Source organism: Callorhinus ursinus, unplaced genomic scaffold (assembly GCF_003265705.2).
Source record: "Callorhinus ursinus isolate GAN/ISIS: 27379988/994484 unplaced genomic scaffold, GSC_fseal_2.0 scaffold5, whole genome shotgun sequence".
Taxonomy (NCBI): Eukaryota; Metazoa; Chordata; class Mammalia; order Carnivora; family Otariidae; genus Callorhinus; species Callorhinus ursinus.
The window spans coordinates 33,861,314-33,874,121 of record NW_027397067.1 but is presented as its reverse complement, the minus strand read 5'-3'; the positions used below and the strand labels follow the sequence as shown (position 1 = coordinate 33,874,121).

Here is a 12,808-nt window from a genome sequence, read left to right as displayed (position 1 = left end):
TTTTTTTGGCAACAGAATCATATCTTAAGTATATGGTAGAGCTTCTTAAGAGAAAACATAGCTCTAAACCATCTCCTCCTAATTAATTTTTATTGGGCATGTTTAAAGGATATGGTGGGGGGGGATAAGAAAGCACTGAATGTTCAATACGCCCTATGCATTACTAATCTCCCATCAACATCCAATGGAAGTGTTAGATTGTGAGATGCAGCCTTAATAATAGTTTGATTTAAATGACCCTACTCTTCAGAGATATCAGATAGGTAAAGAGAGATGCAGAGATAGAGATATCTCAAAATCCGTCAGGAATGATCTGTCTTATATAAGAAGCAAAAGATGTTATGGGGTGCCTGGCTGGCTCAGTCTGTAGAGCATGTGACTCTTGATCTCAGGGTCGTGAGTTCAAGTCCTATGTTCCACAGGGAGCCTACAGAAGCAAAAGATGTTAAGGTGTATCACATGCAGTTTTCTAGACACAGCAAGGGAAAAAAAAATGGAAAATACACTTGCCTAAAGCATGCCCCTCGTTGAGCTATACTGAGGGAGAGAAATGATCCAGTTGTATTAACCAGTACAACTGAATTCATTCTTTCCTTACTCAGTTTTACTCAGCTAAAGTTGAGCATCAGTGATTAAGAGTTAGTGTGGTTGGAATCAACAAACCTGGGAATAGTCGCAGCTCAGCTACTGAATTATGTAATCTTCCAAAACTCACGGAAGCCTCTGTGGGCATCAGCTTTCTTGTCTATATTTGTGTTTGTTTGTCTATTTTTAATTAGGAGATTAGACTGGGTGTTCTTGAACTTCCACAATTATCAAAACTACCAAGGAAAAAAACTGAGCCTTTGCAATAAAAACTTTTTGGGAGGTCGAATGGTTGGAGGTTTCTTTAGATTCATTTGGATCCAGATTTCTTTACAATAAATAAAGATAGCTATTTCCAAAGCCCTCTGAAAAATAAAAGAGAAGAAGCATTTACATCAGATTCTAGGGCTTGCTCTTCTGTTAGTTAAACTGTTATAAACAGAGTAGTTTTAGTGTTTTGAGACTCCCACTGAACAGTGTTCATGAGAGCAGAGACTCCGATTCGGTCCCTGCTGGTTGCATCACCTAAGCACAGTAACTACCACAGAGGAGATGCATGATAAATATTTGATGAATGAGTGAATAAAAATTTGATCTGTCTTTAAACAAGCAGTTTCAAAGATGATTCACAGATAAATTAATTTAAAAGGCACATTTCCCTAAGTGACTCCATACAGCATGGATGCAATGGCATTACAAATGAAAAGAAATCGGTATTGGTTTCAGGAGTGGAATTTAGTGATTCACCACTTACATATAAGTTACATATAACACCCAGTGGTCATTATGGCAAGTGCCTTCCTTAATGCCCATCATCCATTTAGCACATTCCCCCCCTCTCCTTCCCTCCAGCAACCCTCAGTTTATTCTCTATAGTTAAGAGTCTTTTATGGTTTGCCCCCTCTCTGTTTTCATCTTGTTTTTCCTTCCCTTCCCCTATGTTCATCTGTTTTGTTTCTTAAATTCCACATATGAATAACATCATATGATAATTGCCAAAGAAATCAACAATTCTTCTGTCCTTTTTTTTTTCTTACTGTAGCATAATAAGACCTGAGCTGAAACATAAAGTCATTCCTTATATAAACATAAAAAGCAGGGGCGCCTGGGTGGCTCAGTCGTTAAGCGTCTGCCTTCTGCTCAGGTCATGATCCCAGGGTCCTGGGATCGAGCCCCGCATCGGGCTCCCTGCTCCACGGAAGCCTGCTTCTCCCTCTCCCACTCCCCCTGCTTGTGTTCCTTCTCTCGCTGTGTCTCTCTCTGTCAAATAAATAAAATCTTTAAAAAAAAAAACATAAAAAGCAGATTAGAGAGCTTGAGTAATCAATGTGGAATTAACTTTGGGAGAAGATGCAAACAAGCTGGCTCAAGAGAAAGAAAGCGATACCAAAAACACACATGGTTAGGGAAACATCCAAGAATAATGGTTGATCTCTGGAAAGCCTACTCAGAATCCAGGATTTAAAGCCAGATTAGCATAGATCTGCTAGTTAAGCAACAAAGACTGCCTTACACTCTACATATCTGGACTCCACATCTGAGTGTTTCCACTAAAATACCCAAACTGGGACCATGATCAGCAAATGTCTACTTGTGAAGAAAACATTCTCTTGGAGCAGAGCTCTTCTGAAGAAACACAAGGTGGGGAAAAGTTAGTCAAAATAGTAAGGTTAATTTATCATTGACTTTGAGATAGTCTATAATAAAATAATGAAACTGTAGTATAAAATGAATAATGGTAACAAAAGTTATTTTTAAGGAGAATGACTTAGTGTTTTCATGTGTCAAATCATTCATCTTCCTCTGCAACCTAGATGAGTAAATAAATATTATTGTCTCCATCTTATATCTGAAAATGAATAATCATTTCTCCAAAAATCACACCTGGTATACAAGTATAGTCCACTTATCCTTCCATTCAGAATTTTTCTTAAATCTCTTCCAAATAAAACACTCATATAAGAGGTCTACAGAGATTAATAAACCAGAGTTAAATGCCATAAAAATTTGGGAAATTTTTAATATCTTAGTAAAAGGGTCCTTGTCATTTGTTATATGCTACAAAGACCAACAATGTTGTGAAACTAGAAATGTTTCTAGATTGTTAGAAATTTGCTAATCCTACTCATTTTCTGAAACTACACTGTCGTCAGTGGCCTTAAATGATAAGCAGGGTTGCAACAAAATCAGAAAAAAAGTCTAAAAATTAACACACTTATCTTCGCATGTATTTACTGTCTATCCCACCAGCATACAAACTCTTTTAAGGCAGAATCTGTCTCGTTCTCTTGTATCTCTAGTGCCTACGACAGTGTCTGCAGCGATAAATACCATGAACATAAAATAGGAAAAAGACCTCATCTGTAGAAGCACTTCTCCATAAACTTTGATTTATAAGGTGGCTACTGAGTAAGTGACCTAGGAATCACTAAAGAACATGTTCTTATGACTGTGAATCTAATGAAAGTCATAGCCTAATCACTGTGTGGTAAACATTTCTGTGAAGTAAAGCTAAGTGAATAGCACATCTGTATCTTGCTTGGAATATAGGAAAAGAGGAACCAAACAGCACAAATCTGCCAGGATTATACTATGAGAGAGATACCAAGGCCATCAATGTTTCTGGTCACTGGGGCCTGAATTCTTTATGGAGCCAGGAAAGTCTTCATTAAGTCTGGCTTCTCTTGCTCTGAGCATATGCGCACCATGTTACTCTCTCATTGCTCACTCATTCAACGATTCTGAAGAGCTTACTATGGGCCTGCAACTGTGTTCAATACTAAGTATGGGATGCTGAGTAAGATCATCCCTATCCTCAAGGAACTTACAGTCTAGTGAGGGAAACATCATTACACTAAGGCTTTGTAATATCTACATTGTCACAGATCACCAATTCAGTTTCCTGCAGATCTTGGCTTCTGGGAGGGATCACACAACTAAGGTATCCTTCCCCCATATCTTTTTGGTTTTTTTTTTCTTTTCTAATGTATAACTTCAGATCTTGTGAATTTGGTTGATTTCAGGTAGTTACCTAGAACCACATAACTAAAACTTGATAACTAGATTGTAACTAAGAAATTAATAATTTCTAGAGATGAAAATTAAAGAGTAAGCACTGAATCCATCAAGTCACTGGTGTTCCTAGGAGGCCTTTCTTAACGAGAAACCAGCTTCCTTTTGACATCTTTAAAAAATTGCAGCACAACATACCTCGTATATGGTAAGGATACAGGCCTGTTATGTATTATGCTTTATTATTAGTAGTTATTAATATTTATTAAGCACTTACTCTATGCCAGGAACCCTCATTTATTAAAATATAAAAACAACAGCCTTTAAAAATTAAACATTCAAACAATGAATAATCCACTAATACTTAGGTGTCAAATGGTAAATATGAATTGACTTCTGGCGGTTTGTAATTTTATTGGGATTTCACCTATGTAGGCTAATGTATCCTGTACCATAATGCCATATCAATTTTCTAGGTCCTCCAGGAAGCATCATACCAAAAAAAAAAATGTTTTTAACTGGAACACACATTTATTGAGTACCTATTGTGTGCAAGGCACCATGCTAGATAGATGAGTAAGACATAGCTATTGCCCACAGGGAGTCTTGAGCTGAGTGGAAAGAGAACCAACTGGCAGTTACAGTGCAGCACGGGAAGTTCTGTCATAGGACAAGCCTGGGGTGCCACCAGAGGAGTTGTGGGGCCAGTCAGGTGAGATTCCCAGAGCTGAGATCCTGTCTGAGTACAAAAAGACCAGAAGGTAAGGTGAGAATGCCCTTGTCTTTCCTTATCAGATTATTTCTCCCCTACCACGGCCAACAGGACTTCTTCCCCCAATATTTCATATCCTCCTGCCCCCTTTTTATTTTATTTATTTTTTAAAAGACTTTATTTATTTGACAGAGAGAGAGAGAGCACGAAAGCAGGCAGAGCGGCAGGCAGAGGGAGAGGAAGAAGCGGCCTCCCTGCTGAGCAGGGAGCCGGATGTGAGGCTCCATCCCAGGACCCTGGGATCATGACCCGAGCCAAAGGCAGATGCTTAACCGACTGAGCCACCCAGGCTCCCCTGCCACCTTTTTAAAGGTTTATTAAAATTCCTATGGGTGACGCACCAGTGGTTAACCACACGGAATGCAACTTCCCAGACAAAGAAGGCCTGCAAAGACCATGAGGAAGGTTTCATGCCTGTGCTTTCTTGATTGGTGGGATTCAGAGTTAATTTTGGTCAAGAATGGCTTCTTTACAAAATGGAAACTGTCTTCTTCAAATCAAAGTGGTTTGCTACAGAAAGTATCTTTGTGTTTTTTTATAGTTTACCAAAGAAAAAGAAAAGCCAACCATTTATTTTAACTATAGTGGTTTCTACTTTTTCACTGATTTAACACCCAGAATCACCATGAAACATTCTCTTTTAATTTATCTTGAGAGAAAAGAATGAGGATCATGACCCATATTTATGTAGTTTCTGTCTCAGAGGGTACAAAGTACTTTACAGACATTTCCAATTAACCCTGGTAATTTCACTGTGATCTAGATAGGATAGAGACCTTCACATGGGGGAGAGGGCACACACTACCAATCACAGACACAGTGTCAAATCTGGAAACACAGACAAACTGATTCCCCTGGGTTAACTCAAAGTAGAGGGAAAATGAGAGGAAGAGGGAAAAGGGAGAGGGAGAGAGGAAACCTAGATCATCATCAAGCAAATTAGAGTAGGAATTTTTTATGACTGAGGCTGCCCACATTTATAAATAAAAAAGTTTGGGGGCATCTGGGTGGCTCAATCGGTTAAGTGTCTGACTCCTGGTTTCGGCTGAGGTCATGATCTCAGGGCCCTGAGATCAAGCTCCATGCTCAGCAGGGAGTCTGCTTGAGATTCTCTCCTCCCTCTGCCCTTCTCCTCATTCATGTGTTCTTTTTCTCTCTCCCTCTCTCTAAAATAAATAAATCTTAAAAAAAAAACTTAAAGTTTTAGGTGAAGTGCATTTAATCACTTTTTATTCTAAAACTAGGAGTGGGTAGCCTCAAGTTTTTATGTTTGAGATATAAACAGTACCAAACTATGATTATGGGTGGTATAAACTTTATACTCAGAAGCCTTGGACTATTTACAATGTACCCACCAACCATATCTATTAATACAGATTCATAAAACTGAGGGCTTGAAGAAAAGACAACTGAATATAGTATATAAAAAGCAAGGTCCCCTCTTCCCCCAAAAGTTAAAAATACCATGTATTGATCTTTCTTTGTGCATTTTTCCTCAATGCTCTGATGAAAATACATCTTTTATGAATTTGACAATATGAGAAGTTTTGTGGGCTTATAATTTTTGCTAACAACATAGTGTCACATACAGTATATTATTACTAACCTAAATCTGAGCTTAATGAATAAGTGAAAACCTTCTTCCAATTTAGGATTTTTATAATTTAACTATATTTTTCATTAATAGAGCGAATATAGCAACATCCTAATACTAGACTAAAAATAAAAATAATTTGTCAGAAGCCTTAAGAGGTATTCCAAAATTCAGGCGCCTGGGTGGCTCAGTCGGTTAAGCGTCTGCCTTCAGCTCAGGTCATGACTCCAGGGTCCTGGGATCAAGTCCCACACGGGGCTCCTTGCTCAGCGGGGAGCCTGCTTCTCCCTCTGCCTGCTTCTCCCCCTGCTCCTCCTTGTGCTCTCTCTCTTTCTCTCTTCTGTCAAATAAATAAAATAAAATCTTTAAAAAAAAGTATTCCAAAATTCAATTCTCTCTAATCTTCTCTCTCATCTTAACTTTAAACTGGATATCATCCATTCCTTGGGTAGTAGATATGCTTGAAGAAGGATTAAATGTTCATCTTAAGGAAATTCTCTTTTTCTACTTCATTTAGTTATCAAATTAACCAATAAACTAAAGTTTTATTTGGTTGGTCCATGACATTCACAGTGTGAAAGTCATTATCTCATGAAATAGTCAAAAAATTTTTATTACAAGTTCTAGCAAAGTATTGATAAGGAACACACAATGCATAGGTATTTTAAATATGAAAGATAAGAAATCACAGTCCAATCATCCAAGACCCTCATGCCCCACCAAAAAAAAAGAACCAACCTGATTTGTCCTCTGTGTCATCAAAGTCAACGCTGAAGGAATGGCCACTATTACTGATGATTTTGGCTGAGTTTGCATCATACTTGATACTAAGAGGTCGCAGGGAAGAGTCATATTTCACTTCTTCGGTTTTAATCTCAATCGGAGATTGCTGATCCCCATCAGCAATAGGGAAAAATTTATTCCAATGAATAGGACCTTAAATATATAGGACCCAAAGAAAAGGACTAAATAAGTTATTTCCTTTACCAAACAAATGCACTGTGCTTGAGTTAAAGGAAAACCGAGTAAGATCTTCATCTTCAGGACCTTTACATCTAATTTTTTTTACAAGACTAGTTGTTTTTATTATGGGTATGAAAACCTCCTGGTTTGCCTTAATTCATTTGCAGCATTCAACTAACCCTTAAGGAGAAAAAGCATGGAAGTTTTATTTTTTTTAAAGATTTTATTTATTTATTTGACAGAGAGAGACACAGCAAGAGAGGGAACACAAGCAGGGGGAGTGGGAGAGGGAGAAGCAGGCTTCCCGCCGAGCAGGGAGCCCGATGCGGGGCTTGATCCCAGGACCCTGGGACCATGACCTGAGCCGAAGGCAGTCGCTTAACCAATTGAGCCACCCAGGGGCCCAAAAAAGCATGTAAGTTTTAAAAAGTACTTTCTAGGGGTGCCTGGGTGGCTCAGTTGGTTAAGTGTCCGACTCTTGGTTTTGGCTCAGGTCATGATCTCATTGGTCATGATCTCATGGCTCATGAGATTGAGCCCCATGTCTGTTGGGCTCCCTGCTCAGCGGGGAGTCTGCTTGAGATTCTCTCCCTCTGCAGCTCCCCCACCCCCACGCACATGTGCTCTCTTTTGCTCTCTCTCTCTCTAAAATAAATACATCTTTAGAGGAAAAAAAAAGTACTTTCCAAAGGTACCTTTCTACCAAACTACAAACAACAGCACAATTCATCACTGAAAACAATGAGATTTAGTCTCAGGTCCAAGAATGATCTGTGGTAGCTCCAGCAGTCAACAAGTTCATGGGATGAAAGAATTAATGGAACTAAGAAAGCTGTGTAGCAAAAAAAGGGTGCAGTTCTTAAAAATGCTATCCCTATTTCTTTCTTCTATCACTCACTGGTGTCTTCAGGCGTCACCCAGGCCTCAACTCAGTTACCTCTGATGTGCAACAGGCATACTAAGGAAATACATAAGTTTTTCACACAGCATAATCTAAATAAAATGGCTGCACCATGTCAGGAAATGTAATATTGTTGATTATCTTCAGAGGAGTCAGGTAACAATTTCCTTCTTTCTTTCTACATTTCAGAAGGTCCTTCTGTGGTTATTTTGCCAGTGTTACACTTGAATTCCAACACAAGAGACAACTGTCATCCTGATCCTCTATTCAAAAAGTCAAAATTGCATCTAGTTCCCAAGTTGGACACATGTTTGGTAAATTGACATGAACCAGTAAGTGGGCAATTCCCTTGTCCCGACTCTTCATTTCTCTGGGAGACTTGATTCACGTTCTGCCTTCCAAAACCAAGAGCAAGATTGCAGCTTCAGGGAACCTCTAACCTATAGGGACTACTCAATTATGTCTACTATGCCTGCAATTTACACAGCTACCACCAGGGCGGTAGAGCACAGGGCTACTGACTAAGCTTTTCCCTATTTCACTAACTTGTAACATTCAAGTACTTAATAAAATGACACAGCATGACAATTAAACATTTGTTACTGACAATAACAAATATTTTTAAAGATAAGATTTAGAATGAAATTTCAAAAATGCATCGCAATTATCAACAGCTTCAATCTCTAAATTTAATGCTCCTTATTACTCTTCAATTTTGCAAAGGAGAAAGCTTAAGCTCTTTCCTTCACATATGCTTCAGGTACAAAAAGTCAGAGCATGAATATATAACAACCACACACACAATTTAAAAGCTCTTCTCTTGCGAATCTGACACTTTGGACTTCAAAGCAACTTGAACATCAAAAGTTCTTGCCTACAACTTATTACAGAAAATGCATTACATTTCCTGATTTACTGACTACTCCAGTTTACCTTTCTAGTACTCTTTCTCTGCACAATCTAGTCCTTGCTTTAAGTGAAAAAAGTTTCCTATCTCACTGTCGCCAAGTATGACCTAACCTGATGAGAATTAGTTTGAATATGTGATGCATATATCACAGAATGTTGTTGACTTTTTCTTTCTCTTCCTAATTCCTTTACTCTCCTATTTCCAGTCTTTTATAACAAGAATAATTTTTAAAAGTAGAGGCAATCCAAAATAAAATAAAAATAATCCCACTTTGCATAAATTATTCAGTATCATTTATTAACCACCATAGTGGGTTCATTTCCCTGCCTCTTAAAGAGGCCCCTTTTTAAAAAATTTTCCAAAACATCCAACTTTAAACCCATTCAAACATAGTTCTTAAGTAGAGATATATAGTGAATCTTCCATTGATTCAAGAACTTTTGAATATCTATAGAGACATGTAGTTTTCAGTAAGTGTCACATTCCCTAAACTGAACAAATAAAACTATCACAGGTTAATGCAAGAACTTAAATGTTTTTGGTGAAGGTGGTCCCCCCTCCAATGCCTCAACTCTTGGTGTTCCATTTTATCATCGTTACTATACCCAGTTTAAGTTTCCTTTTATCTGCTCATTCACTGCTTCTGTTAGTCTAAACAGAAAACAAGCAACCAAACTTGCCCAGTCAGGATTCAACATATTTCCAGTAGGATTCTGGCACAGTTGATCTACCTACAGGCACGGTCCTCAGAAAGCTATCTAAAAGCAGGAAATGGCCCTATAAATTCTTAGCAGAAATACAAAATCTCTCTTTGGTAGTGGCTTTTCAGAGGTAGATTTTTTAAATTTCTGAAGATGAGCTCCATTGGAGCCACTATTTTCTAACATATAAACGTAGTAAAGAGTACTTAGTACTCATTGATTGAAAATACCCTTCTTCTTCCTAACTATAATGAGGGCACTGTCGATACCCAGTAACTATTAAATAACAAAAATTAAAATTATTCCAGCAGAGCGGGAAATTAAAAGAAATTTGTTTTGTGTTTTTTCCCAAACATAAATTGGAAAGTAGCAAAAGTGTGAGATTATAATTATAGTTTCAGTCAGAAAGAAATTCACCTAAATTATACCTTTTATTATTAAAGTTCTAAATTTCACCTGCTGCCATTTTTAAACTAGCAAGTTAATCATAACTTCAAAAAGGCTACAATTAGAAAAGAAGCTTTTCTGTAAAATTTGACTGTAGGGTACTGTTCAATAATATATATATTAATCCAAGAAAGTATTATTATTATTGTTATGATTCACAGATCTAATTTTGACAGTGAGTCACTGTCAGACTTTCTTGCTTTTTTCTTGCAGTTATTTCAAATAATGGTTATTTTGATGATTTAGTATATAGAAGAAGTATACATCTTATTATTACTGACACTGCCATCAATAAATACATGTTCACCAACGTGCTAAAATTTGAATAATCCTCTGTCTCTGCAAGGATGAGTGTGGGAAAGGGAGAAAGAGTGAAGAAGTAGCCCAAAGTATAACTTCATTTTTTTTTAAGAAAGAACTTAAATCTTCCTAAAGCTAACAGTACCAAACTGCCATGGCAATATTTCATAGTAACAGCTATTAAGAAAATTGCAGTATTTTGGTTGCCAAGAAGGCAACTTAAATCTTCAGGGTTGCAATTCAATTATTAAAATTTAAGTATAGCTTCAAATGTTTTCCATGACTTGTTTCCTCCAAGTGAATAGTGAACTTGTCCTCAATTCATTAAAGTATGTCATCAGACTTCTAATCTCCGTGTCTTTAACTGATAAGTAGTTGTTACTACGGAAAGTCCTCGGCTTTTCAAAGAAAGTGAATGGACATGTAACGAAGATTTCGGGGTCTGGGAGTCTTCACAGGGCTAACGCACACCAACTCTCAGCCCCACGACCAACACCCTCCAAATAACGCTTTTCCCGTCTACACAAGACTAAGCCTTCCCTCCACTTCCTGCATTCAGCTCTGGGGAAAGCTGCCCAATTTAAAGAGGAACCAAAAAGTTTCTCGCAAGTGCAGGATCAGCAGTGTGTGGGTCTGTCCCCCACAGCCACCCCCTGGGCAAAGCCCTCCCTCGGATCTGCAGAAAGCGCTCACCGTTGTGTTCGCCGTAACCCCAGCTGAGCCGCGACATGGTCCCTCGGGTGGGAGGCAGAGGGATGTGGCAAGCCTGTGAGAAGCGCGAGCGGGGCAGGCGCGCGAGCTGGCGAAGGCGGTGGCCAGCCTAGGGAGGGTCCGCCCGCAGCCTCCTGGCAGAAAGGGAGCGCTGAAACTCCGGGGCCAGGGCGCTAACGACCTCGTCCGCCAGGGGGCAGCGGCGTGCAGGAAGGCGCCCGCACGTGTGAGGGCGACCCGGGGCGGTGGAGCTGAGCTGGGTCCAGGGGCGCGAGTCTGAACTCCAGAGAACCAGAGCGGGTTTGATAGAGAGGCAGAGGGGGAAGGGTGGAAGGAGGGAAAGAAAGAGAGAAGGGTTTCCAGAGGGGATTTTCTGCCTTCTGAGTAGTCACCCCGGAAAGTGTTGCTTTGAGGGCTATCCTGGGAATAAATGAATCACTTGGGCCTGAAGCTGTCAGGCTGGAAGGTGGGGCTGCTGGTGGAGGTGAAGTCCTTGATAGTAGTGGTGGTGGTGATTACAAGTACAAAACAATAATGACAATGGCAACGGCCACAGAAATAATGTAGCGGCTATTCATTAAAGGCTTCTCAAGAGCCAGTGTCTGAACCAAGACGTTTAGCCACATTTTGCCATTAGACCCTCAACATTCCTTTGAGATTGCCCCAGAGGCTTAAGAGAAGCTAAGTAACCTGCCCCAGGTCTCCCAGCTAATAGGGGCTGAGAGTTCCTACTAAAAAGGGACAAATGTCCCTTCCCTTCCCCAGCCTGACTCCCCCGCCCATTCATCCTGTCGCCTTCCTGACTCTCACCTCCACAGGCTGTGGCTTGAGGAATGAGGGAACCAACCTGATTATTGATTGTTGGTCCAGAAGTTCTGCTGCCCTTTTGTCCCTGCAGAGAGGAAGGTGTTCAGTCCATCTTGTCTTGGATGCATGGTAAGCTTGCTGTCCTAGGGCTGAAAGCTGAGCTGAACTGACTGCAGAGCCTTGAATTTCTGTCCTGGAGTAGTGGGTGTTCTGGGCTCAGAGTGAAAAATAAAGAGAACTCTGCAACCTGCCAGGATTATTATTACTGTTCCAGATGCAGAAGGGTGTGAGTTGGGTCAATTTGAAATTTCAAATTGAACTGTGCAGTGTTATTTATGGGCAAACCAATGCAAAGAGCTTCTTAATGGTCATGAGCCTTCCATCAAAGATGTAAGGGTGGCTATTCAACTATCATCTTCCACTTTCTCTTGCCATCCACACAGCAGCTGTATAATGTGGTAATTGTAAGTCCCAGGAGGGTACCTCTTTTGGTAACCACCGTATTGTTTAGGGACCACTAAATAAAGATCAATTTGAACAATTCTTCTGACCTATAAATACCCCATAGTGCAGCCTGCACCTCCTTCTGCTTTTGTAATTTTTAATGAGGTTAGAATGCAATGGAAAAAAATGTTTATACAGCCATAAGTACAATAAACTGTATGCTCCTCTTACACCTAAGGGAAAGCACAAGCTTTCTCTTCCATATTCTCTGGCACAATTGGGTTCATTTATGCTGGCATAGTAGTGGCCAAACTTATTTTTTAGATTTTATTTATTTATTTGACAGAGAGAAACACAGCGAGAGAGAGAACACAAGCCGGGGAGTGGGAGAGGGAGAAGCAGGCTTCCCGCCAAGTAGAGAGCCCCACACAGGGCTCCATCCCAGGACCCGGGGACCATGACCAGAGCCGAAGGCAGACGCCCAAAGACTGAGCCACCCAGGCGCCCCAGTGGTCAAACTTTTAATAAAAGTTTTATCTATATTCACTTTCACTACAAAGGACAAAATACATATATGTATATATTTATATGTGAACACATATTGAAGTACTCTTCTCCAAAATATACAAAAAATTCTTGAAACTCAACCATAAGAAAACAA

At 39.6% G+C, this 12,808-nt stretch overlaps 1 protein-coding gene across 1 annotated transcript in view; it reads right to left on the bottom strand.

Annotated features, from left to right (window-relative positions):
* The window catches only part of CA13 (carbonic anhydrase 13), a 32,418-nt gene extending 21,310 nt beyond the window's left edge, over window positions 1-11,108 (bottom strand). Inside the window, exons 1-2 of the mRNA XM_025871482.2 lie at window positions 10,879-11,108; window positions 6,702-6,899 (exon numbers count right to left, since the gene is read on the bottom strand). Coding sequence (XP_025727267.1) covers window positions 6,702-6,899; window positions 10,879-10,915 — 235 coding nt within the window. The 5' untranslated portion in view covers window positions 10,916-11,108. The remainder of the gene's footprint in view (window positions 1-6,701; window positions 6,900-10,878) is intronic.
* Window positions 11,109-12,808: the final 1,700 nt, after the last annotated feature.